This window comes from Eucalyptus grandis, chromosome 1 (assembly GCF_016545825.1).
Source record: "Eucalyptus grandis isolate ANBG69807.140 chromosome 1, ASM1654582v1, whole genome shotgun sequence".
In the NCBI taxonomy this organism is placed as follows: Eukaryota; Viridiplantae; Streptophyta; class Magnoliopsida; order Myrtales; family Myrtaceae; genus Eucalyptus; species Eucalyptus grandis.
The window spans coordinates 8640875-8668586 of NC_052612.1; the positions used below are offsets into that span (position 1 = coordinate 8640875).

The following is a 27712-nucleotide window of genomic DNA, read 5'->3' on the forward strand; positions in this document are numbered from 1 at the left end:
AAAGCTTGAGTCTCTTTTCTAAATGTAGGTCATTATCAAGAAAAATGTTAAATGGTACTTGGATAGTAGATGCTCAAGACATATGACATGAGACTCAAATTGTTTCATAAAACTTGTACAAGTTAATGGTGAAAAAGTTTCTTTTGGAGGAAATAGCAAATGAAGAATTGTGGGATACAGAATTGTAAAGATTGGAAGCCTCACAATCAGTAATGTTTCCTTAGTGGAAGGACTCAACTACAACTTGCTGAGTATCAATCAACTGTAAGACACTGGTTTCAAAATCAACTTTCAAGAAGGAATATGTTCAGGAACTAGTAAAGACTCCTCTCAGTCTTTCACGGGGCGAAGACATGGGAATATCTAACTTTTGGATATCAAATCAAATGAAACTCAATGTCTAATCTCAATTCAAGAGGAAGCAAACTTATGGCACATAAAACTTGGGCATATTAACATGAAGCAAATAGCCAAAATCTCAGCAAAAAAGCTTGTCCGTGGACTACCCAAACTAACATACCAAAAGTCTGATCTATGCACACCATGCGTGTTGGGAAAACAGGTAAGAAACTCATTCAAACCAATAAATCAAGTATCCACTAATCGTGTACTGCAGCTCTTGCATATGGATCTCTTTGGACCAACCAGTACTCAGAGCATTGGAGGTAAAAAATACTGCCTAGTAATTGTGGATGATTATTCACGATTCACTTGGATATATTTCCTGGCAAGTAAGTCTAAAACCTTTTCTTATTTTATAAAGTTTGCTAAAAAGGTCCAAAATGAGAAAGGGTATGTTATTTCAAGTATACAGATAGACCATAGAGGTGAATTTGAAAATCAAGACTTTACAAAATTCTGTGATGAATCTAGCTTTCAGCATGTGTTCTCTTCACCATATACTCCAGAGCAAAATGGAGTCGTGAAAAGAAAGAATAGATCGCCGTAGGAAATGGTTAGAACTCTTTTAATTGAAAGTAACATCTCTTATCAATTTTGGGCTGAAGCAGTTTCTACAGCGTGCTATATTATTAATAGAGTCTTCTTAAGGCATATTCTAAAGAAAACTCCCTATGAGTTATTCAAAGGAAAGAAGCCAATTGTTTCGTATTTTCATGTGTTTGGATGTAAATGTTTTATATTGAAAAATACAAATGATCGAGTTGGTAAATTTGAAGAAAAATTAGATGAAGGTATTTTCCTTAGATATTCTATCACAAGCAAAGCTTATAGAATATACAACAAAAAGACTCAATCTGTGGAGGAATCGATGAATGTCAAATTTCAAGACTTTATGCAAAATCAATCGATTCAGACTCAACTTGAAGAATTTGAACCTGCTCCAAACTCTACAAAGTCTAAATCTTCAGAAGCATCTTAGACTTCAGAAGACCAACAACAAATGATCATCGAAGACTCAAATGAGAGAAATGATTAATAGTCTGACAAATCAACTAGCAACTAGAAGCATAAGTCCAGTTATCCCAAAGATCTCATTATTGGTGATATTAATGAAGGAATCGCACAAGATCCAAAAGGTGTGAAGAGTGCTGTGGCTTTTATTTCTGAAATAGAACCCAAAAGCATAGAAGAAGCTTTATTAGATGAAAGCTGGATTGAAGCTATGCAAGAACTTAGGCAATTTAGTATTAATGATGTCTGGGAATTGACTCCTAAACCGAAAGATAAATCCATCATTGGAGCTAAATGGGTTTTTAGGAATAAGATGAATGAGAAAGGAAAAGTCGTAAGAAACAAAGCAAGAATCGTGGCCAAATGATATACGCAAGAAGAAGTGATAGACTATGATGAGACTTACGCGCTAGTAGAAAGGTTAGAAGCAATTAGATTATTACTTGCTTTTGCTTGTTATAAGAATTTCAGGTTATTCCAAATGGACGTCAAAAGTGCTTTCCTAAATGGATTTATCCAAGAGGAAGTCTATGTGGAACAACCACCCTGTTTTGAAGACCCAAGGAAACCAGACTCTATATTCAGACTGAAAAAGGTTCTATATGGTCCAAAGCAAGCACCTCAAGCTTGGTACGACAGACTAAGTAAGTTTTTAATTCAAAATGGCTTTGTTAAAGGTAAAGTAGATACTACACTGTTTATCAAAAGAGAAAGCAAAAGCTTTTTACTTGTTCAAATTTATGTTAATGATATTATTTTTGGATCTTCTAATGAAAATCTGTGTGAGAAATTCTCTAAGTCTATGTAGGATGAATTTGAAATGAGTATGATGGGTGAACTAACCTTCTTTCTCGGGCTTCAAGTGAAATAACTGAAGGAGGGAACCTTTATTCATCAAGAAAAATATGCTAAAGAACTTGTCAAAAAGTTTGGATTGGAGAATTGCAAAAAGTTTGATATACCAATGTCAAATTCCTTGAAGCCGGACAAAGATGAAGGAGGAAAAAAAGTTGACCGTAAGCTATACAGGAGTATCATTGGTTCACTTCTTTATCTTACTACTTCTAGACCTGACATTCTGTTTAGTGTTTGTATTTGTGTCAGATTTTAATCAGACCCAAAAGAATCTCATTTAAGTGCTGCAAAACGTATTATCAAATACATTGCCTCAACTTCAAATTTAGGTCTCTAGTATCCTAAAGAATGAGACTTCACACTTCTTAAATACTCAGATGTAGATCTAGCAGGATGCAGAGTTGATAGAAAGAGCGCATTGGGCACCTGTCAACTACTTGGTAATAGGACAGTGTCTTGATTTTCAAGGAAGCAAAGTACCGTAGCTCTTTCTACGGCAGAAGTAGAGTATGTAGCTCTTGGAGTTGTTGTTCACAAATTCTATGGATAAAACAACAGCTAAGAGACTTTGGAATTGAAGATTCATGCATTGAGATCAAATGTGACAACACTAGCATAATCAATCTCACCAAGAATCCAATTCTTCATTCAAGAGCAAAGCATATAGAGATTCAATATCATTTTATTAGAGATCATGTTCAAAATGGAGAAGTTTCGATTCAGTTTATTGATTCAAACAATCAATTGGTGTATATATTTACAAAGCCTTTGGAGAAAAATCAATTTGAAGTTATTCGTTCCAGACTCAATATCTTGAAGTCTGAGGAAGTTTAGACTTAGGGCTGAAAGTCTAAAGACACTCAAACTCAGGCGATCAAGATTCATAACTATAAGTTATTTCTATTTTAGAAACTTATCTCTCGAATCAAATCTCGAAAAGGTACGATCATCTATCCGTAATTGATTGATGTTATTTCCCAGATTTTCGTGATCATTGCAATCTTTCCTTTTCAAAAAGGAAGTTATTTTTGAAATGACGGTTATTTAATTTTTGAAAAGGCAGTTATTTTTTAAAAAGGAATTTTTACATTTCCTTTTATGATGTTCCGTATGCCTCGCTTCGACTGCCTTATATACTTTGTTGGTTCTTCTTTGTTTTACTCATAAAAACCCTAAGAGAGCATAGATCTTCCACTTCTCTTTTCTTCTCTTGTTTAATCCTCGAAAAGTTTTCACCTTTCTTGCGAAACAAGCTTAGAATCTCTCAAAGATTATGAAAGATGCCGTCTCAAAGAAAGTCTTCGAGGATCGCGAACAGGGTACCACAGCAAATGCGTGAGGGACCTACGCATTTTGATCTCACCGAAGAAGAAGAATCTCCTAGACAGTAGTAGAGCCCACAACATTCTCAGCAACGTCCATCTCCTCCATCTAGACCTTAGAATATTGAACATCGGGAAGAGGAAGAAATCATCGAAGATGCAGAACCCGCAAGAACTCAAAAGCCTGCATTTTAAGCTTTACCATGCTTTGAAGAGGGGTGGTACTCTTTTGAACTATATTGATGAATTTTTGAAAGACAAAGGGTATTGAAATGAAACCTACCTTTTACGTATAATGGAACGATTGGGAATTGCTCCTGCGGGGTCAGTGCAAAAAGCATTGGCAAATATCCCAAGCGATCCACGTGTTGGAGGGCTGAGTCAACCTGATGGTAATGATGGTGATAGGATGTACACTCAATTTAAACCTAGAATGGGTGTTGCGGCGAAAATCCGAAGCAAAAAGACAAATTTGTTTCATTCAGAGGAACACAAGCAACTATACTCTAAGTTGCTAAAGCATGGTGTGATTAACCTTAGAAGTGTGGACTTTGATTTTCTTGATTTTCTGAATGTCAAGTTGCAAGAGAAATTCAATCTTCTTCAACTAGAACGGTTTTGTTCTGAAACGACAGAGGCTCATGCTGAACTCACTGCTTAATTCTATTCAAATCTAAGTTTCTTAGATGCGAATAGATTCTCTTTCAGTGTTCGAGATCAGGATAATGTGGTTGACATGGATATATTGGCTGATGTGATTGGGGTTGAAAGAGGAAAATACCAATGAATTAGTGTGTTTATTGGACGTGCGAAGATAGAGCTTGTTCGGGATAGAACGGCGGAATGAAAGATTTCATATTTGAGGATGAATGCCTCAAATATTTTACTTCACAAGATAGTGATCAACTGCCTCAAATCCAAATCGACTTCGAAGACCGATGTTTCAAACTCGGAGGCAAAGCTAATGTATGCCATTAACACTAGCAAAAAGTTATCTCTTCCACACACTATTATGTTTCACATGTACAGAACGATGGTAAAGGACAAGGGCCAACTTCCTTACTCAGCACTTGTCACTAAGTTATTCAAACATTTGAACATTCAGCCTCCCGGGATTCTTTGTGTTCGAACATGTGATCAAATGGTAGTAGGACTGAAAATGGTCTCTAAAATGTGTCTGAAGGAACTTAACAAGGCTTTGGAGCGATACAAGGTTAAAACCCCTATCAAGACTCACCCGGTCTCTTCGGCTGCAAAATGGAAAGGGAAGGAGCCCATGGTTGCTCCATCCAAGAAAAGAAGAGTACTCATCTTGGAGGATGAAGAGGATGAGGATGATATCACAATTTCTGCTCTTGCATTGAAGAACTTAAGTCGTTTTGTTTCTAAGACAGAGGTGAGACAGGAACAAGATAAGGAGGAGATCGAACAGAGGACTAGAGAGAGAGAATCAATGGAGAAAGAAGCAGAGGAAGAAGGGATTGAGGAAGAAGAAGAAGAGGGTAGAGGTGAACAAGAAGAAGCAGAGCATGAAAAGTACTTCTCACCGCCTGAAGGCAATGAAACAAGGGAGATGCTGAGAAAAGAGGTACGTCTTCAATTGCTGCTACTAGTGAAGAAGTAAGTCGTTCACTAGCAGATCCAGAAGACATCTATGCCTCTCAATTTCCTGAGGAAGGCCATGAGGTTTCATTGCCCAATCTGCGTGATCGTGCTGACTTGCCATCATCTGCCAATACACCTTCTGATCGTGCAAAAGCTAGTACTCAAATTGATAATTCAGCAGACTTTTGCAGAGTACTTGATGTTCTCTTGGAGATGCGATGCCAAATTTATGCTCTAGGATGCGAAGTTCAAAACTTGCAGAATGCAGGTCAAGCCTCTTCAGTTTCTTTGCATGATCAAATCCATGCCATTGCTCTTCAAGTTCAAGCAAATGCCAAGGGTGAAGATGTGGCTCAATTGAAGGAGGATTTGAAAAAGCTGAAAGGGATTGTTCAGTCAATGGGAGATTTCCAGCTTGTTTGTGTTCCAAAGCAATCTTAATTCCATTATCTTTTTATCTCTACTTTTTTAATGCTAACAAAAAGGGGGAGAGATGTGGTGCAGATTTGAGATTTAAATTCTTGACTTTTGTGTTTGATTGACTTTACTTTTGTGTTTAGCTGTTTGGCTGTGACTAGATTTGGATTTGGACTGTTTGATCGTTTGTTTATCTTAAGTACTATTGGTATTTCATGGCAAAGATAGTTGCACATTTACAGGATTAACCTACTTTCTGTGGATGCAGATTTTAATGTTATCTTTACTAAGCCAATTATCTTTTGTGAGATATCCATGTTTGCTTGAGTATTGTTTTGCAGGTCAAAGTTTTCCAAATCTGCAGGAAAGTTTTGTCACCATAAAAAAAGGGAGATTGTTGGAGAAAACTTCCTTGAGCGTTTTGAAATTGACAAAACGTTTCCATCAGTCTAGTCTAAAGACTTGCAGACTCTTCCATCAAAGTCTAAAGACCTCCGGACTGCCAGACTCAAGACTCAAAGTCTATCCTTATTGACAATTTCTAGACCGTCGAAGAAGGTTTATTCAGAACTATGTATCTCGTTAAGGATTTGATTTTATCAACTAAAGAAGATCTCTTGGCTGGATATAGCATGTCGGAATCCATTATTCAAATTGAGATTGATTCAGGGATTTTGGATCCGTTGAATGACAAAGTATACTTGGAATGTTCTACTTATGGAAACCTAAATCCTGATTGTATGGGTGAGCAGGATTAGTGGGCTATTGACATATTCCTTAAATAACTCGAAATCTCCCTAATTGATTCTGTTTAACGGGTAGATTGGAAGAACTCCTTTGGTAAGTGCCAACGGGTGTGATGGCATGAAGGAGTATATAAGGAAGATGTTCCAGTTATTCGAGTGTGTGTGCAATAGAAGAATTCCAAAGTCTGAAGCTTTTTGTTCTTAGTCAATTCAATTATTGAGTGAAATCTTGTACTTGAAAAAGAGTTTATATCTTTATGAGACCTTATGAAAGTGTAGCAGAGTCTCTACACTGTGAAATCAAGGAAGAGCTTTACTATAACAACTCTTTTGATTCATAGTGAAATCTAGCCGGTGGGCTATCAGTGCGGAAGAGTGGACATAGGCTTGGATTAAGCTGAACCACTATAAAATCTGTGTTCTTATTCTCTTCCCTACACTCTTTTACTTTGATCGTAATTCAATTTGATAACAAGAGTCTAATTTCCTTTTCATAATCTATTGTTGATTAGAGTTGCACACTTCTCTTTAGAAATTTTGTTTTTGCACCTATTCACCCTCTCTAGGTGCTCGTGCTAGCTTTCACAAGAGAGAGCTCCCCAAAGATTAAATTCCAGGCAAGGGCTAACTGGGTGAGGTTAGAACAGAGCCTGAGCTCGGAAGGGATCCAAGAGGTCAAGCGGTTTGTTCCCAAATCAAGCTTCTCAAGCTTCCTCAATTCTCAAGTGGAGCTAGGAATTGTCCCTTCAAAGGAATTGTTGCACAGCTCTAGTATCTGAAGTTCGGACAGCAGTCCAGTGTCTCCAGGAATCGGACTGCTTAACGGATTGTAACCAATTCGGATCTCCTTCAGCCTAGAAAGTCTTGATATCTTTGAGATCGGCCCCTGGAGCGAATTTGTAGTGAGGTTGAGGTATTCAAGGTTCACCAGGTTGGCATACAATTGAGTAAAAGGCTTGGGTAAGTCACCGATGGCCTGGCGGAGAATTTCGACCAGTCAAGAGATTCCAAAAAGTCTAATCCTAAATCCAAGTGCCACACCTTCTAGTGATTGTTGCGATGGTATGGAATACTACCGTTGAGAGTGTTATTCAAGAGGATCAAACACTGAATCTCTTGCAAGTGGCCTGTCGTGGATGGTATGCCACCTTCAAAGAGAATGTTCCCCAGATCCAGGAACCTGGGCTTGGAGAGATTGCTGATTGAGGATGGTATCGGGCCCTCGGGGATTGTTGTAGCTTGCGTCGAAGTGAGTTAGGTTCGAGAACAAAGTGAAGTGGAGCACGTGGAGTGTACCATTGAGGCTCGAACCAAAGAGGCTGATCTCTGAGACTGACCCGCCACTATTGCAGGCACCGTCAATCCAGTTGCAGAGATAGATGATGCTGGTGAGCAACCACGAGTTCATGTCCCTTGAGAGCGCACATCTAGAGTTGTACATAATCTCGTTTCGTGGTTGTACGAGTTGAGCTTGTTAGGCTGTATATATTTATGCATCTTCATTCCTTTAAGGCTTTGTTTGCTTCATGAAAATATGGTAAAATATGGTGATATCGAAAAGGGCTTGAGTTTTGATTCACCAATTCTCACATACTTTCTCAAATCATGTTGTGGACTGGAGTCCTATTTTATTTGTAACGAGATGTAATTTCTGGCGGAGAATCGTGCAATGCAATTTGAAATAATCTACATCTGGATCGTTGAACTTCAATGACTATTTATTCTAGTCATTTTCCAATCACTTTGGATGAAAATTCTATATGGCTGCCTAAATAAGAATTCATCACATGGGTTATATGGAAATAAAAGACGTGCGGACCCCCTAGAGTACCATAATTTGGTACAAATGGACACTTAAGTGCCATAACTTACAAAAATAACACTTAAGTGCCAAAATTGGAGTAAAATGGATCACTTAAGTGCCAATTGGTCAAAACACTAACGTGTCGAGTTTTCCGGTGAAGCAAGTGCAAAATAGCATTGTTTTAGTTCGACGTGGTAAAAGATTAATATAAAAATTAATTAAATTAAAATTTTTTAAAAATTTTAAAAATTATAAAAAATTAAAAATTATAAAAATTAAAAAAGAAAAAAGGGAGGCGGCTGAGGGCTCGGCCGGCAAGGGCTGGCAATGGAGGGGGAGGGTCGGCTAAAGTCGCCGAGCCTTGGCTAGGGGCTAGTGACCCCTGGTTGACCAACGATGAGGGCTTACGAGCCCTCGCCTAGATTGGTGAGGGCTCGCGGCCCTCACCTCGGCCAGGGGGAAAGGAGGAGGAAGAAAGGGGGAGGAGGAGAAGGAGGGAGGCAGCCGGTGGCTGAGGGCTCAGCCCTTGGTGTCGCCGCCGCCATCTCCCCTTCATCACCGAGGAGGTGGGAGAGGGTCCGTTGGATGAAAATTCTATATGGCTGCCTAAATAAGAATTCATCACATGGGTTATATGGAAATAAAAGACGTGCGGACCCCCTAGAGTACCATAATTTGGCACAAATGGACACTTAAGTGCCATAACTTACAAAAATAACACTTAAGTGCCAAAATTGGAGTAAAATGGATCACTTAAGTGCCAATTCGGTCAAAACACTAACGTGTCGGGTTTTCCGGCGAAGCAAGTGCAAAATAGCATTGTTTTAGTTCGACGTGGTAAAAGATTAATATAAAAATTAATTAAATTAAAATTTTTTAAAAATTATAAAAATTAAAAAAATTAAAAATTATAAAAATTAAAAAAAAAAAAGGGAGGCGGGCGAGGGCTCACCGGCAAGGGCTAGCAATGGAGGGGGGGGTCAGCTAAAGTCGCCAAGCCTTGGCTAGGGGCTAGTGACCCTGGTTGACCAACGATGAGGGCTTACGAGCCCTCGCCTAGATTGGTGAGGGCTCGCGGCCCTCACCTCGGCCGAGGGGAAAGGAGGAGGAAGAAAGGGCGGGGGGAGGAGGAGAAGGAGGAGGCCAGCCCTTGGTGTCGCCGCCGCCATCTCCCCTTCATCACCGAGGAGGTGGGAGAGGGTCTGTTGGGGGCGGCTGAGCCTTGGCCGAGGGCCGACAACCCCAACCGATCGGCAGCAAGGGCTTGCGCCCCGATTGACCCTCCCCCAACTTTTGGTGACGGTGGGGAGGCGGCGCAGCGAGGTTTCAGCCCTCGGTTGCCGACTGCCTTCCTCCTCCTCTAATTTTTTTAAATAAAAATAAATTACTATTATTTGGTTTTAAATTTAATTTAATTAATTTTTATATTATATTAATATCAATATTATGCCAAAATGATGTCGTTTTGGGTGAATCAGAGCTGAGTCAGCTCTCCGGCGAGCCACATTGGCGAGAAATATTAATATTTAATTTCCACGTATGATTTCTAGCCAGTTTCGCTGGAGGTAGCACTCGGGTGTCCCACTTTTCTTAAAATGTGGCACTTAAATGTCACTTTCGTAAGTTATGGCACTTAAGTGCCCATTTGTGCCATGTTATGGCACTTGAAGCGATCTTTTGCCGGAAATAAAGATTTACCTAACATTCATTAAAAATGTATAGCAACCGTCAACAATATCCACTCAAATCACGAAAGTAGTCTACTGACTACTAAAACTTCTTACTTATACTATTACTTTATTAGTGCTTAAAAGCTATGATTTTGAGATTTTTGCTCAGATGACTAAATGATTGAATCTATCTATAAAAATATTTGCTTCTTTAATTGTAATAGACATCCATTCGAGTGTCAATTTCATACTATAATAGCTGGTCTGGTTTCAGTTTCAGGGTGGGAAACCGATCAATCCTAAAATTGATTATTCCTGATCTGAACTGTCACTAATCCAATCGTTGATTTCGAAAGTTTAGTAATGCGACAAGAAGTAGAACGGAATTGGAGCAATGCACTAAACTTTTCTCAAATTATAAGGACAGGCCATAAAGAGGGGACACAAGGGCCCATCATGCACTTCTTTTGGCTAATCACCAATCAATTAGTTCAACATCGCTTAACCTACTTGATTAGGAAAACAAATTGAAAAACTTTAAACCAAGGATATAATAAAAAGGGAGGAAATTCATTTGTACCATTAATCACGGCAGAGTCAAAAATAAATAAGATATTACTGCACACAAGTCCTTCCAGTTAAATCCGACTTATCAAGGACGGCACAGGAGAAAAAGCATGGCGGATCAATGCACCATCTTGAAAGTGGTGGACAAAACCTCAGCAAGGCCGTTAATAGGTATTAATTTGACCCCCTAAGTGACTTTGACATTTCTTGCGTGCACCAAGGGTGTTAGAAAATAATTAATTATGTTCGTAATTACTATATAGGATTAGGTTAATTATAAATTATATTAATTGTAATTAACTCTAATTGCACCCCATACATTGGGAATGCAAATTAAAAGAGATAGTTGGCAATTGCTTAAATTAGTCCTAAACTCGCATCTCTTTTGGATTGGATTTTGTCATTTCTTGTTCAGTTGTTCCTAATCAAAGGAAGGCAAACAAGCTAATGTAATTCGACCAAAAAAAAAAAAAGGCTAATGTAAACATAGATTCAAGTAGATGATATTTGCTTGCTTATCTCAAAATTAACAAAGACCAATAATATGTATGGGTACACATTTATTTCATGGAAAATTAATTATCGATTTTTTTCTTCTAAAATTGATTATTTGGGTTGTTTAAAAAAAATTAATGAATAAAAAATATTTTCATTAATAACAAAAATAACTAGACATAGACTGTTATTGAAAATGAGCCTTAGTATAACATTTGGGAAACGAGGGCAATAAGGAAAAGGACAAGGACAATATCAATTAAATAACATGGGGCTAGTAATATTGCCATGAATTATATAACCGAGCAATTTTCCTAGACACACTATTCATTTATCCAGCTAAACCACTTTTATGTCAAATAAATTATACTTGAATTTAATTGGAATTTGTTGAAAAAAGGGGGACAAAAATTCATCAAGAACCACTACATAGAGGTCGATGGTATGTACAATTATGAAGAATTTCATTTAGAATTAACGAAAGCAGTTTTTGGCTTTGAAATAATTGCAAATTTTTTTACCTATCTTGGCATTTTAACCAGAGCCAGCCCGAGTCAATTAGTATTTATAGCCGGGCCTTTAGCTTTACATGTTTATATGGACATTATCTTAGCCTTTTATACAATTAAAGAAATACTTAGGTGACTTTCTTTAATCTATTGTGATTTTTCTTTTTGATGACCGGGGAACCGCCGTCAGCCGGCAGCCTAGACGTAAACCCGGGGTGGACTGAGCCACCACCACATACCCAGCAGCATTTGAGTCGCGCGAACGCGACGCCTCTGAGATTCAAACTCCTCCCTTTCGTGATGGGGAGGGAGCACGAAGCCAATTGCGCCACTGCGGGCGGTGGTATTTATTGTGATATTAATAATCTATTTTGGGTAAAAACAATAGCAATTAATTATGAATTGTTGTGACATTCACTCCTTTAAAAATTTATGACTCATAACATGCTGTTTACTCTTACAGTGGCCCAATAGCAAAGCCCATATGATTACATTGCATTACAAATCTAGCTTCAGATTGATTATGTGGATCTACTCATATTTAATAAAAAATTTCGAATAATGAGAAAATGTTTGACTATTCCTAGTTTAAGGCAAATTGTCGATCAAAAACTAGATGCACGATTCCCATGTCTCATTTGAGATGTAAGTATTCCGGACTTATGATTTATTTTACTTTGCTTACTAAAGTTTATTTTCTTCAGATTATGTTGCATCATTACATGTTTTGTCTTGATTGATTTAGGACAATTAATCACAATTTACCATGTGGGTCCCCATGCTCCTCCCAGTAAAACTCTTGTTTGACAATTACATATTGGGCGAGGCTTGCATTCTATATGACTAAATCCACTCCATTTTCGTTAATGAAATTGCCTTTTATTATTCAATTGAAACTCAAAGTAGTGGACTGCAATTTACGCATTGTCCTTTTCTTTCTAGTTTTTATAGTTTTATACAGCATCCACTTAATATATATTTTTTTGGGTCCGCCCACTTAATATAATTGAAGCGGTTATTATCATGCATATCAAAAACCTATCTTCTTTACCAAAAAAAAAAAAAAAAACTATCTTGTCTTCTCTTTTTGTTTTCCTTTTCACTTCCATACATATTAGTAACTTTGTCTAGTAGAGAAATTTTAAGATTTTTTCCTCTTGTTGAGGATATTTCTCAATTAATTTCCATGTAGAAACGCAGAAAATCTATATACAAACAATTTCTTTAAAAATAAAAATAATGCCTAATGTAAAAGAATTTTTTTTTCATCAGAGTATAATTTCATTTATTTTGGATTGACTAAGAAAATATTTATTTATTATTTTCTAACAACAATTGAAGGGAATCGCATTAGAAAATAACTAAATTGAGGGAAAATGCATGAATGTGGAATCCATCAAGGGTCATTCGGTCTATCATGTATAAACGAAATATTTTTAGTCATATGGAGGGTGGGAATTATGTCACCAAAATAATATAGGAATGGTTAATCATAAAGTATGAAAGCTTAATTAATAAATAGTAGTGGTGAACAGTTTTAGGTTTCATACTGATTCCACCTAAAACTTGGAATCTCACCGTTGGAATAGGTTTTTCATTTCTTGGAATCTAGAACTTACCCGCATACCATAAAACTTGGAACCTATCCTGTAGGGTTTATGCAAGTTCCACCTATATTACTCATTGAATGATTGCAAAGAATTAAAACCTTTAATGATCACTATTTGCTACTGCAATTTACTAACCATAACTTATTTTTAGATAAACGAAAATATAAAAATTAATAAAGTAAAAGTCTTAATCATAAGATATAAATTCAAACTTGTGATTCTACATTATAAATTCATCACTGAACAGCATGGATATCATGGGATCGTGCAAAGACATGGACTAAGCAAAATATTAAAACTTGGCCTAGGTTTTAGGTTACGGGTTGGAGGTTGTAGGTTCCAAGTTCTAGGCTCTTCCAACTAAAATCTGGAACCTATCCATCGAAATATATTTTTCATTTTTTGGAACCTAAAACTTATCTTGTATATCTTGAAACCTGGAACCTATAAATTCTTACTAGTTCTATTCTCAGGTTCTAGGTTCTACTCTGAAACCATGCTCATCCTTAATAAATGGGTATGATTAGTAGATCAAGTCACCAAAATTGCAATTTATGCCTAACTTCTAATGCACCAATAACTAATTAAATCAAAGTGGTTTTAGGAACAAAGTGTCACATTGCCTTAGCGTGCACATGTGGTGTCACGACCCGACTCTGAATACATGCACATCCCTCTGTGGTTGATATAAATATTTGCAACATCCCAAAACCTGTTGCCGACCCATTTGATTATCAAGCATGCGGAAGCGAAATCATATTCTCCCAACAACACAGAAACGAGATAGCAAACATAGGATTATATTTTTACAAATCACACGTCTTACAAACCGCACTTATTCTTACTATAGCATTCAAGTATAGAAGAGTCTAACAAAACATGGAGTGTTTCAAGATGAAAAGCTTCTAGACTAACTACGCTCTGAGCTCTTCGTCTATGGGGTCAGGTTTCTATGTACAACCCTGCCAGACTCTTCAATAGACTAGGTTGAGTGGTCACCCACTATCCAGACCGATGGCAGACTCGTCATTATCTAGTAGGAGCTACCAAGACATCCGTACTCCACTGCCTGTAGACCTCTGCCTCTTGCCTGTCCACCCTCCATCTAGGGACCTGAAAATGTTAGCCCACTAAGGGGTGAGATCACATCTCAGCAAGTCAATCCCCTAAATCCCGATGAGGGAAAGGGTACACACAACATGCAGTCTAATCACATTTCTTATACTTTCTTATCACTCACACTTTCTTGCACGTTAGTGGCATCCAATCACACAATAAAATATTGACATCATATAGCAATCTAATACTTTGACATATAGACAGATAAGGACGCATATATCAGTTCAGTGGCCATGGCTAATTTTAACAGACAACAATTGTCCGACATAATCGGGCATTGCCTCACACCGTTGAGCGCGTCAACGTCTACATCTAGATGGCATTCCAAATTAGGAGCATCGGTCCAACATCCACTGTGACCGGCATCCATTGACTTGGGGCATTCCCGAAGGAGCATCACCCGATCCCAAAGGCTCGTGACAGAATCTCATGTCAGGAATACGTTTATTCAATGTTACACTCCAATAATCAATCACACATATCATTTACAGCATCAATTAGACAATTTTACAGCAAGAACACTTCAAAACAAACATACATTCTTACTAACCCGAATTGACAGGAAATTGTCCAATTATGCTCTCTCAAATTCGAAGTCAGAACCCCACTCATATGAGCTCGAAAAATTCTCAAAATTGGAAACATGCTAGATGACACATAAAAAAACATTTTTCATGAAGACACCCAGATCCAGATCCTTTTGGATTCAGCCCAGAAATTCTCTCCATCCAGCTCAAAAATCCGGTCTAGTTCCAGAGAGTCTGATTCATCAAAATCAGTTCGGTTTTGGGTCGAAATTTGGTCCGTTTGATTTGAAATTCGAGTATGTTAAACTAGAAGTTACAAAAAAACAACTTTCCTAAATAAACCAATTGGAAATTCGACCTCTAAAGGTAGGTAACAGCCCGTGGAATCATAACAGGTCAAGGTATATAGTACTGTCCAGATTTCTGCTTAAGGGATGACGTAGTTAAAATTGTCATCTTTTTAATTTCCAAAAATTACGAGAAAAATATATATTAATATTTAAGATGTTTAAAATATTTCTTAAGAAGGAAATTTCTTCAAAATCACAACAGAGAGCCGTCTACAAAATTAGCAAAACGCGCACGTCCAGGAAACTTGAGTCCTTTGATGGTGAGTTGTAGCTGAAACAGCAGCTAGAGGTGCTGTTGGGCGACCGTAACAGCAACACAGGGAGTCACGAATTTTTTGTAGAGGGAGGAAAAAGTGTAGCTTGGTTGGCTGGACGTTTCTCTTGCTGGTGAGGAAGCTTCGTTGCCACGTGGACTCCAAGTTATATTAATAATAAACATAATGGTAGTTGGGTCGAAGTTTTTGTAGTTCTAGGAATTTTGTAACGTCAAGACCACACCTTCCTCCATTTTCTTAGTCTTTGGTTTGTCGTCCAAGAGGGAGCAGGAATGGAGATTGTGCGTTTAAAGAAGAAGAAAACAACAACTTGCACAGTTGAAAAAGAAAAGGGAAAAAGAAAAGGAACAAAAAGGGAAAGAAGGAGACATGCGCACGTCAGCAAGGGAGAAGAAATACATGTGGAAGAAAAAAGAGATAGGAAAAGAAACGACAAGCTTTTCAGCTGAGAAAAAAGAAAGGAAAGGGAAAGAAAGAGAAAGGGGAGAGAGAAGAGAGTAGTTGTATGGTGCCAAGAAGGGGAAGGGGATTGCACAGAGGGGGAAATGAGAGGGAGGAAAAAGGACCATGAGGGTCCCTCCTCTCACAATTCCACAACCTTTTTTTGTTTTTCCACAAAACGCGCACGTCCAGGAAACTGTTTCAAAAACCCGCCTCTGTCCTTGGCTGAATCCTCATCCATGGTGTTTATCTTGCCATCTAAACCATAACTAAGCTTTTCTATGGTTATTCTAACATTCCTAACCAACACCCATCCATGTATAACATCATCTACCCTTCTTTTTTTTTGTATAGGAACTCCTAAATAAGGGTACATGGCCCCTAATCTAGATTTAGGAGACAACTTGGACAGCAGCACATAGACAAGCCTTGAGTCCTTTGATGGTGAGTTGTAGCTGAAACAGCAGCTAGAGGTGCTGTTGGGCGACCGTAACAGCAACACAGGGAGTCACAAATTTTTTTGTAGAGGGAGGAAAAAGTGTAGCTTGGTTGGCTGGACATTTCTCTTGCTGGTGAGGAAGCTTCGTTGCCACTTGGACTCCAAGTTATATTAATAATAAACATAATGGTAGTTGGGTCGAAGTTTTTGCAGTTCTAGGAATTTTGTAACGTCAAGACCACACCTTCCTCCATTTTCTTAGTCTCTGGTTTGTCGTCCAAGAGGGAGCAGGAACGGAGATTGTGCGTTTAAAGAAGAAGAAAACAACATCTTGCACAGTTGAAAAAGAAAAGGGAAAAAGAAAAGGAACAAAAAGGGAAAGAAGGAGACAGGCGCACGTCAGCAAGGGAGAAGAAATACATGTGGAAGAAAAAAGAGATAGGGAAAAGAAACGACAAGCTTTTCAGCTGAGAAAAAAGAAAGGAAAGGGAAAGAAAGAGAAAGGGGGAGAGAGAAGAGAGTAGTTGTATGGTGCCAAGAAGGGGAAGGGGATTGCACGGAGGGGGAAACGAGAGGGAGGAAAAAGGACCATGAGGGTCCCTCCTCTGACAATTCCACAACCTTTTTTTGTTTTTCCACAAGAGCTTTAGTACTTTTTCCATGGAAAAATTGGTTCTTATCCTTCTCATGGGGGCAACCTTGCTTGAACACACTTATCTCTTCCAAAAGAGATCAAAAGGTGGTGGAATGTAAAAGTGCGAGCATCCGAATTTGGGCTAATTCCCATAACTTTTCCTTTTCCACTTTACCAATTTATCACTTGAGTTAATAGAGTCAAGTCCCCTATTAGTCACTTATAATTCTTCTCTAATTGTTCCATACTAAAGACCCAACATCCTACTTAATAAATGGCCTTTCCTTTATTCTTTTAAAATTGCTGCATTTGTATTTTTCTCTACAAGTCCCGTCGTCAATAATTCTTGGAAATATGCAACATCCCTGGGATTAATTGTGACACATTAAGGTTCTCAATTTTCTAAAATCGGAATAAATTTCACAGTTAAATTCGGTCAAACGTGGTTTTAGCGCGACCTAAATTATCGGGTAGTTTTTGGGAATTTTCAGTGCAAATAACCCATGGCTGATTATTTTCGAACCACAATGTGTATCTCCGATCCACTAGCAACCCTCGATTTTCGTGTGAATCTCAAGGTTTCAAATACGAGCACATGGTACCAAAACGACAAAAAAATCGGTTTAGTGTCGATTGACAAGAATTTTGTGATTAAATGGAATCACCCATACCTAATTACATATCTCAATCGCATCGACCTATTTCCAATCCCTCAAAGATTTTCGACTGTGTTGCAATGACTCTTGCAGACTAACACGATTGAGCAATCGATTTCTGGTCGAATTCTCAAGTCCGTTGCATCAAAATTCTTTAATAGCTTCCCCAACTAGTCTAGTTACCTCGCGAGTGATCAGCTCGGAGAATAGCGCTATAGACACGTCGATGAAAAGCCTGATTTATTCAATTGAAAACAGAAGTAGAAAATCATATTGTCACATGTGGAGTTGTATATAATCTCCTTTTGCCAATTTAAAAGACCCATACTCTTTCAAAGGTGGCGTATCAGACTATATATTCTATGTCTCTGTTATTAAACTGTGAGTAGACTAGTAAAATTGGTGTATAGGGTAGGTTTGGGTGAGTCAAAATAGGTCCAACCCAAATGAACCTATATTAACCCATTTTTCTACAATACATGTTTAGGGATAATACCTATCATAGAACCAAAACAATCTTAACCCAACTGGAACTCCAATTCTAGGAAATTTTCTCGAATATAGAAAATAACGTACTAAAAGAAATTAACTAATTTTAAATAGAAAACGAGAAAAAATCAGCAAATAAGAAATTACTAACAATAGTCCACCCAAATAACTCAACGCATTAACAAAGTGACCAATGTTATTTTTCAGCCATCATCTTGCATCGTCAGCACATTCACATTAATGTTGTCAAAATTTTTGTAAATTAAAAAAATTAAATCGAAATAAAATTTATATAAGGAAAAGATCTAAATTTTTTTCTATTTTCTTTTTATAACCACAAGGAAGAACATAACAGACAAATGGAAGAACCAAAATTCATCCAACCATCTCCTGTAAAATCGCTATAACAATCAATTTCATAATGTAGTATGTTCTTAAGAGAGCTAATTGTGTGATTGGACCTTTGAACTCGTGTTCCTAATTTATTTAATAAAGATAGCTAATTGAGGTAACAATTACCTTTTTCCCTCTTTTTCTATTGTGCATTGCATCATCTACATTATCTAAAGCATGTAAATTGAGAGGATTTCAAGTTTATTGACCATAGACGCGATTTCAAAAGCTTGCAGCTTTGGAACATGAGATTGCCGTCAATTATCAATCTTTATGCATATATGTTTAAAGAAAACTATTTAACCATCTAGAAATAGAGCTTAGTCAATCTGAAGTCTTTTTTATGCTCAACCTTTTAATATTATCAATTTGAAGTCTTTATTTATGCTCAACCTTTTTTATAAAGGGGTCAATATATATAGACCAATCAATCAAATCCTACACTTCCATCCAAAGAAAAAGGGCCAATAGCCCGCTGTACCCGTTGGACTGTACCCTGAAAGTGGGTAAACTAACAACTAGGATTGATGAATGTTCTCTCAAATAAGGACTCTTGCAAGTCAATAAATTCTCTTTCTGAGCAACATGTCGTGCCACAAAGATGAATGCACCCCAAGCCACGGTCAAAATTATGGAAATTTATGGTGGCCGACAATCGGGGATCACTTTAAGCGATAACTTGTAGAAAGGTTTCAAAGTAGGTGTTTAGAGGTTGTTGAAAAGGAAAAATTGGGAGAAAAATGATGATCGAAAGGACTATATTGCCACTTTTCAAAAAGATTCAAGACTTAGAGCATGTTTCCCACGTGGTTTTGAATTTCCAATGTAAATTTCTCATTAGTTAAGTAACATTATTTGAAATGCCTAACAAAAGGAACATAATAAAAATAAAAATAAATAAAGGACGGACGAGTGGAAGATAAGATAATTAATGTTAACTAACGTGTGAATTTAAAATGGATAAAATAATCAAAGCAAATATCAAATTATGAGGAAGAAGACAAAAATTTAATGGGATGAGGGCTAGATAATTTTGCCACTATGATTTTAACATTGAAGAAAGACACACACACACACACACACATATATATATATAGCAATATGCATTTGCTCAATTAATGATTAATTGTATGGAAAATAGTTGCACTAAATCCTTTTCACCTTTGAGACTGGGGGCCTCTTAGTGGGTATTTTATTCGAGAGAGTTATCAAAATATATCAACCTTTCTATTGGAGAACCTCACATTCATAATCAAGGGAGAAAAGCCAGATCCTATACACGAATGTGCACAAGTTTAAGTTCATGTTAATGGTGTTAGTGCTCTGATAATTGTCAACCCATTTGATGGGTAAAATTGCAAGTGTTTTGAAGACAATAAATCTTCTTGTGATAAGATTTATGAATTGTCTTTTGAGATTGAAATCTCTTTTTTATGGTTTTTGATGAAGATACATCTAAAATCACTTCGACTGTCACAAATCTGATTGGAAATTTTGAAAGTTAAGTATTGAGACAAGAAGTAAGGACAAAAATTGGGAGATGCACTTGACTTTTCTCAAATAGCAAGGATAGGCCATTTAGAAGGGACAAAAGTGACCACCATGTGCTTCATTTGGTTAGTTAGAAAAAATGCGGAAAAGTGAATTAAAGAAATTTATGTATATTTCAATGTACTATGCAAGAGCCTATTTATGAACTTTACTTAATGGCTTTGTATAGTAACATAATATTACAATAACAATGAGAATCAACTAGGATTACAATCGAAGAGATACACAAAATTAGAAAATATATTTCTAACACCTCTCTCAAACTCAATGTGACATGGAAGAAGTCAACTTGATTTTGGAGGAAAAAAAATCATGAAAACACTCAAGTGGTTGAGCCTTAGTGAAGAACATTAGCAATTTGATTGACTGATGAAGTGCAGATGAGACAAGTTGTGCCAAGAAGCATGTGAGAGCATATGAAAAGATAGACTATTTTAATATATTTGGGGTGCTCATGGAAAACAATATTATGTGCTGTTTGGATAACACTTCACTTGTCACAAAAAAAGTACAGTTCCACCGTTATGACGGACACCCATGTCTTGCAATAACCATTGCAACCACAACAATTGTGTTGTTATATAAGCAAGAGCATGATATATTTTGCTTTGATATTAGATCCAGCCATAATAATCTGTTTCTTGTTATGTTGTGAGATAAGTGAGTTAATTAGAAAAAGAAGCGGTAGCTAGTAGTGGAGCGATGATCAAAAGAGTCTCCAGCCTTGTCGGCATCATAATAAGCTTTCAACTTTAAGTTAGATTGAGCATAAAAGTGAAGATCATGAAATAAGGTGCCCTTGACACAAAAGAATTCGAAGAACAATTGCAAAATGAGTGGTTCATGTTACGGTCATGAACTAACTCAAAAGGTAAATAATGCAAACTGTGTTAGGATGAGTGGTAGTAAGGTATATAAGGCTGCCAACTAGCTGTCGATAAATAATAGGATTTGGAAGAAAAGTCCCATATTTGTCATTAATTTGGCTTGAGTCTCAATAAAAGTTGTAGTAGTCTTGTCTTCACTAAGTTCACTTACGAAAGAAGATCAGTAGCATAACTTCAAAAAGATAATAGCTAAAGGAATCAAAAGTAACCTCCACAGTTAGAAAATAATTGAGTTGCTCAAGATTTTTCATTTTGAACTGTTGACTGAGATATTGCTGGACTTTTGTAATTCCAGTATGATCACGCCAATGATAACCGTATTGTCTAAATATAAAAGAAACAAAATATATCCATGAGACGTCCGTTGAACAAAGGTCATGTTGTCATAAGGGCTGCATTGAAATCCAAGGTGTTTCGTGGTGAAAATGAACTTAGAGTACCATGCACTAGGAGCTTGCTTTAATTCATATAACCCTCGACCTTATTGACACACTTTGTTTAAAGTAGTGTATTCAATAGAAGGTTCGATATATACCCACACACACATACACACACACACACATATATTTCATCAATAAGATTGCAATTAATACAAGCATTTTAACATCCATATGGAATAGAGGCTACCGCTTAATAGATGTGACAAGAAGAATACTTCGAATACTTGTAAGTCATGCGACTGGAGCAAATGTCTCATCATAGTTAATCCCATACTTCTAAGTACAACCTTTTACTACTAGTTGAGCTTTGTTGCATTCCACTGTACCATTGTCTTAGTTTTGATCTTATATACCAATTTACAACCTATAGCAGACTTTATAGGAGGCAAATCAACAAAATCTCAAGTATGAGATTTGTCTTATGCTTGCAATTCATCCACCATTGCTTGCTGCCAAAAAGGATATCTACAAGCTTCTCCATATATGCGAGGCTCATGAAAAGAAATAATGGTACAAAAACAATGAAAATCATGAAGCCAAATAGAAGGTTGACTTACACGGGTGAAGCGGTGAATAGGAGAAGAAGGTATCACTAAAGGTGAAGAATCAGTGGATGGCATAGACATCTCATGATCTGCCAAAATGGAATTGCCAAATGTAACTATATCAACATTAGAAGAAGACAACTCACAAGATGAAGATGCAAGTGTCTCATCTTCAGGAAATAGTTCTACTGAAGGATTGGTGAAGAAGCAAATGACTGGAGATGACTCAAAAGGACGGAGAGATGAGAACATCTTGTCTTCTCAAAAGGTAACATCATGATACAAGTGTAGAAGATTAAAGATAGGATCCCAACATCTATACCATTTATGCTCAACATCATACCCAAGGAAGCAACATAAGCAAGCATGGGGTTCTAATCTTGTGCATTCATTAAGAAGTACATGCACAAAACATGCACTACCAAACACTTGAAGAAGATCATACAATGCCATACAAGCACTCTTGAAGAGATACATCATAAGTAACAAAATATGATTAACAATATATACAACGGTATGACTAGCTTCTCTCTAAAATTGTTCTAAACAAGAGGCTAAGATAAAAAGAGTGGTACAACGTCTAAGATATACCTATGTTTACGCTCTACTTGACCACTTTGTTGGGAAGTTCTTTGACAAGAAGCATGAATGATAGTACCATTTTGAGAAATAATTCAAAGAAACTCTTTATCTTTATATTCCATGGCATTATCAATATAGAAAACCTCAATATCTTGAGAAAATTGTATTTTGACTATGACAACAAATTCACTATGGATGTAAGTGAGTTTAGATTGATTTTACATAAGATAAAGTAATGTATAACCAAAAATTTTATATAAAAAAAATAAAATCAGTAAATAACAAAACCTCACTTGGTTGGAGTAGGAGCTAGCCACTAACTATCAAAGGGAGTAAGATCAAATCGAGCATAAGAGACAGAGCCACCAATATCAAACGGTAAGACATGATGTTTTCTCAACTTACAAAAAAAGCTATCATATATTTTTTGTCAACAAAACCTAGATTACAATTGATAACCAAAAGATCCAATCTAGAGAAAGAAGCATGACCCAAGCAAGAATGCCTAGTTTTAGATGAAACTATGGCAACACAACCAATAAAAGAGCTCCGAAGTAGTAAGGAAACAATCTCAAACAAACTTTCCACTTTACAGCTTGTCCCAATTCTCTGTCCTGTCTGTGGATCTTGGACAAGACAACATTTATAGAGAAATGAATGTCAAAATCATGTTCACATAATTGTCCAACAAATTTCAAATTTAAAGAGAACTTAGGAACTAAGAAGGTGTAAGCTAAGGACAATTTTAACGTTGAAATGTTCCCTATATGGCTAACTATCATTTGTGGGTTATCAACTATATTAATAATATATACTTGTGAAGTGAACGATTTTGACTTAAATAAATTGTAATTAGAAGTCATGAGATTACAACAGGCAAAATCAAAGGATCATGAATTGGGAGAACATGGAGCGATTGATAGAGCAGAAGTACTAGGAACGAAGGAGCGAGAAAAGTACAAGATTCTCAAACAATAGAACAAAGATATTCTAGTGATAGAGTAACATATGAGTCTTTAGTGGAATTCTCAATGATAGCAACAGAGGATTGGTGTGCAAGTTAAGGTGGATGTCTATACCGGGATTGATTGTCTGGGATTGATTGTCTGTCCTTATATAAGTTGCTTGGGCTGTTCTCGATAACAATTGGATGCAAGTGACCGGATCGATGACAATTCGTACGATATTGTCTACGTGAGGAGGAAGAACCTAGAGTGGCAAGCATCATGTTTGTAGGCAAGGACAAAGAGTGTTGTGCCTTCAAGATAAGTCAAGTCTCCTCAATCAACAACTTTGAAACAACTACCTCAAGACAAGGTAATGGATCTTGATATTGAAGTGAAGCTTGCATAGATTCAAATTCATCATTAAGTGCCATAAAATTTTGCATAACACGGATGCAATCACGATATTAGCAAACTTGCAAGCATTGAGATACATGTCCCATTACGGTTAATATAATGCTATTTGATCCTAGAAAGAATGCATGGAGGAATAAAAATCATTAATAGACCGATCTATCTCTTGATGCATGTGATGCAGATTCCCTAACAACTGATACTGATGGACAATATTTGAGATAGCATATTGGCTGACAAACATATCCCATGCTTCCTTTGTTGTATTAAGACAATCAAACTAGAGTCTAATAGGAGGAATCAAAGTGTTTTGAAACCATGTACGAATATGGTGATTCTTGCTATCCCAATCATCCTAACGTTCATTGAATATCTCCTTAGTCTCATTGGTAATCTGAGTAGGTGCATAAATAGCACCAGCGACCTAACGCCAAAGTTAACGTCCTAAAAAAAAGAGAGTAGATAATTATTGAGCCCTATTGCGATCAAATTTTTGGGTGAACCATCTAGGGTTTGGCTAATGGATTGTTAAGCCTAGACTTAACTCGGGCTCTCTCAAGCCCATACCAATTCGCGACTTTAAATTCAAGCTCTTAACATGCAATTGATTTTTTTAATTGGGAGTCGCCACTAACCTATTTTATGTGGGTCGATTAGAAACCCGAGTAAAGTAATGGGAGATTTACTTTACTCCTACGAACCAGAGACTATGGATACGGAGACTTGGTTACACTAGACTTCTCTAGCGCCCTTTCGGTACCTTTCTCTTTTATTTTGAAAAAATGTTTGGCAAGCAGCTTGAATTGATTTTAATTATCTCCCCAACATGTGAGGTGATCATACGGGTGCACAAACTACCAATTTAACACCCAATAAAGTAATGAATAAAATTACGGAACTTACCTTGTAGAAGCGTAAGCATCTGCGTTGTTAGATTAGAATTTACATCAACAACCCTAGATATGATTTCTAATTAACACGCAATTTCTTTTTTTTTTTCACTTTGTTTAATGAGAACTTAATCTATATGCAATGCATGCTAATAATCTAATATGACATGGCAACATGACCTAAATTACATGACATGGCAACATGATCTAAACTAATTGAGATAAGTAGAGTAAATCCTAAAGAAATGCAATAATTAAGTGCAACCTATATGACCTAATTCTATTAACGGGTGATTTCTAATTAAATGGGCCTAAAAATTAAATGACGTGCATTTGATATTTCTATTCCTAAAAAGGGGCAATTTATTTTAGAAAATAAAATGAATCCACTCTAAGACAATTTTTTATTTTTTATTTTTAAAAATGTGGAAATTATCTAACTAAATTAAGATTCTATTTAATTTGTATTAGGATTTAGGCTAAACCAAACCCTAATTTAAACTAAAATTTTTCCTTAATTCAAATAGTTCTAAAGTGCAATCTATCTAAGAAAATACCTAAAATTAATAAATTAAAAATATTATCTAAAATTAGACTAAATGCAATTTTACACTAATATGCAATGACGTGCAAAATATGTCCATATGCATGATGTTTTTTTTTTTTTTTTTTTTTTATTCTTGAAATTAATAATTACCAAATAATTAAACATGCAATCCAGATTTAAAAAAAAAAAAAAAAAGACTAGCAACCTAAATTAATTGATTTGATTTTTTTGAGTTTTTACATTTTTTTAAAAAAATTCAGGAAAAATTTCTATTCTAAAATGGGGCATTTGATTGATGAATGTTTCACCCTCATGCTCTGGTAGCGGATTTTTTTGGACGTTTGGCCTGCGGTTTGGAACGAAAAGGCCTTCGTGTCTAGGAGGTTTTGGATTTTGTGTTTGAGGGTGAAACATTCATCGGCCGAATGCCCCCACTTCACCACTATGGTAGTCACATTTCTTTGTCAGGTCGTAGCTGCGCATGTTTTCACGGTTAGGGCGCTTCCGTTCAGTAGAAAGCAAACCTTTCATAGGGAGAATCGCCAACACTTAGGATGGAGATCCCGGGAGGGGGGTAAATTGCCTTCTTGCTTGGGCAAATGACTGACGACCAGCAGTTTGTTGTTGCCTTGCATTCATCGAGGCATGATTGGAACTTTCTTGGCTATAAGCGACATTCACATCCACGACGGCTTCTTTATCCTTCTTAGCAGAGAATCTTTTACTTGATGGCTCAGCAAACTATCCCTCCCTTATCCCCATCTCGATTTGTTCTCCCACAGGAATCGGCTGATTGAAACTCTCAACATACGTGCTTGCCATCCGGTTACAGAACTGAGACGGGAGGGTCTTCATGAACAACTTCATTAACTCCTTGTCAGTAGGCTCAGGAGTGATTTGAGCAGCTAGATTTCGCCATCTCACGGCATACTCCTTGAACGACTTACTCCTCTTTTTCTCCATCCTCTCAAGATCTTCTCAGGAAGGAGCGATGTCCATGTTGAACTTGTACTGCTTGAGGAATGCATCAGCCACCTCATTCCAGGTCTCAAGAAGGTTCACATTCTTCATCACATACCAGTTTAGTGCGAGTCTGGCCAAACTCGCGTGAAATGATTGGATCATGAGGGGCTCATTCTTGACATACTAGGCCATACATACGTGGTACATCTGCAAATGAGATTTTGGGTAGGAAGTACCATCGTATTTTTCAAATTCCGGCATTTTAAACTTCTTTGGCATCTTGACCTTTTCGTAAACTGACAAGTCGAAGGGGAGTGAGCTCGTGACTCATGCAGTTGTTTCACTTTTTCTTCGAGTTTCGCGAAGCATTCATCCGACTCCATCTTGGGGATGTTAACCAGCTTACCCTTTTCCACATTGATTGGGAATGGGTCGTCTTCTAAACCAGGCATGTCGTCATCACTCAACTAGGTCTTATTTGCCTGCTTTGGGACAACAATCTGGGGGAGAACGGGTGCAGGAGCCGGATTGACTTGGAGGGATTTGATTTGAGTCGTTATAAGCTCCATAGAGGCAGCTAACTGTCGGAGTTGTCCTTCCATAGAGGAGATACGATCACGCATTTCAGTTTGTTCGGCCATTCTTGCTCTTAATCGCGTGATAATAGGTGAGCGTGGACGATCCGTTACCACCTAATTGAAAGAAATGAACAAAAATAAGTATCTCATATGAAAAACGCCGACCCATGGCAACGGTCTAGAGCTTTTATTCATTAATGGAGTTTTTGACAAGCCTAGTAAAATAGAAATTTGAGATGCCCTAAACAAATAAACTAGGAAAGTAAAAGACTCGACTTCCTAAACATTAATCTAGAAATGAAAATAACGAGATTGATTCAAGCACTTCATCTAGCTTGACCAATATACACTCAGGACACCATTTGGCACAATCATTTATTCTCCTCTTGAGCTTTCTCGGCAACCCTTTTGAGGCGTTTATTCTCGGCTCGGTTGGTGATCTTCAACGGCGCCTTTGGTATCCTCGGAAGTAGCTCTTCTGGAATCTTGTGTTGTTGAATATTCTTAGTTGAGGCATAATACTTCCTTTCTTTACCCTTCAACTCCTCCTCGGGCCACTTGAGTTTTCGTGGATGGCACATGTCCCACATTGATTTGATCGTGAGATGGAATCTTCATGGTCTCGGCTTCCATCAACGAAGCTGACTTGGAGAGGATCTACTTGCAATGCCGGGGGAAGCTCTTGCATGACTTGATACTGACGAGTCACTCTAATCAGATAGTACTCCAAAGCTCCAGTGAATCCCAATAGAGAGATTGTGCCAACACCTCCACACGTGAGTCTCGCCACACGAACTTGGAACCACATAGCATGCCATAGAAAACTCTTGGAAGTGGGTTTTCTCATGAAAGCTAGCCACCTAGAATAGTAGTAATCCGGTGCATGTTTTCGCTTATTCTCAAATCTCATAATGGGGTGATTAGAGTCATTAACATCATGTATAGTCATTAGAACACCAAATCCTTTTATATGATAAAGAAACCAAATTTGCAAAAGCTCAAGAGAGGAATGGAAAGTCTTATCACCATCTCCTT

The 27712-nt window shown here is 37.2% G+C and overlaps 1 protein-coding gene across 1 annotated transcript in view; it reads right to left on the reverse strand.

The window, feature by feature from the left end:
* Window positions 1-26099, reverse strand: part of LOC104455342 (MDIS1-interacting receptor like kinase 2) — a 54180-nt gene extending 28081 nt beyond the window's left edge. Inside the window, 1 exon segment of the mRNA XM_039316273.1 lies at window positions 25956-26099. Coding sequence (XP_039172207.1) covers window positions 25956-26099 — 144 coding nt within the window.
* Window positions 26100-27712: the final 1613 nt, after the last annotated feature.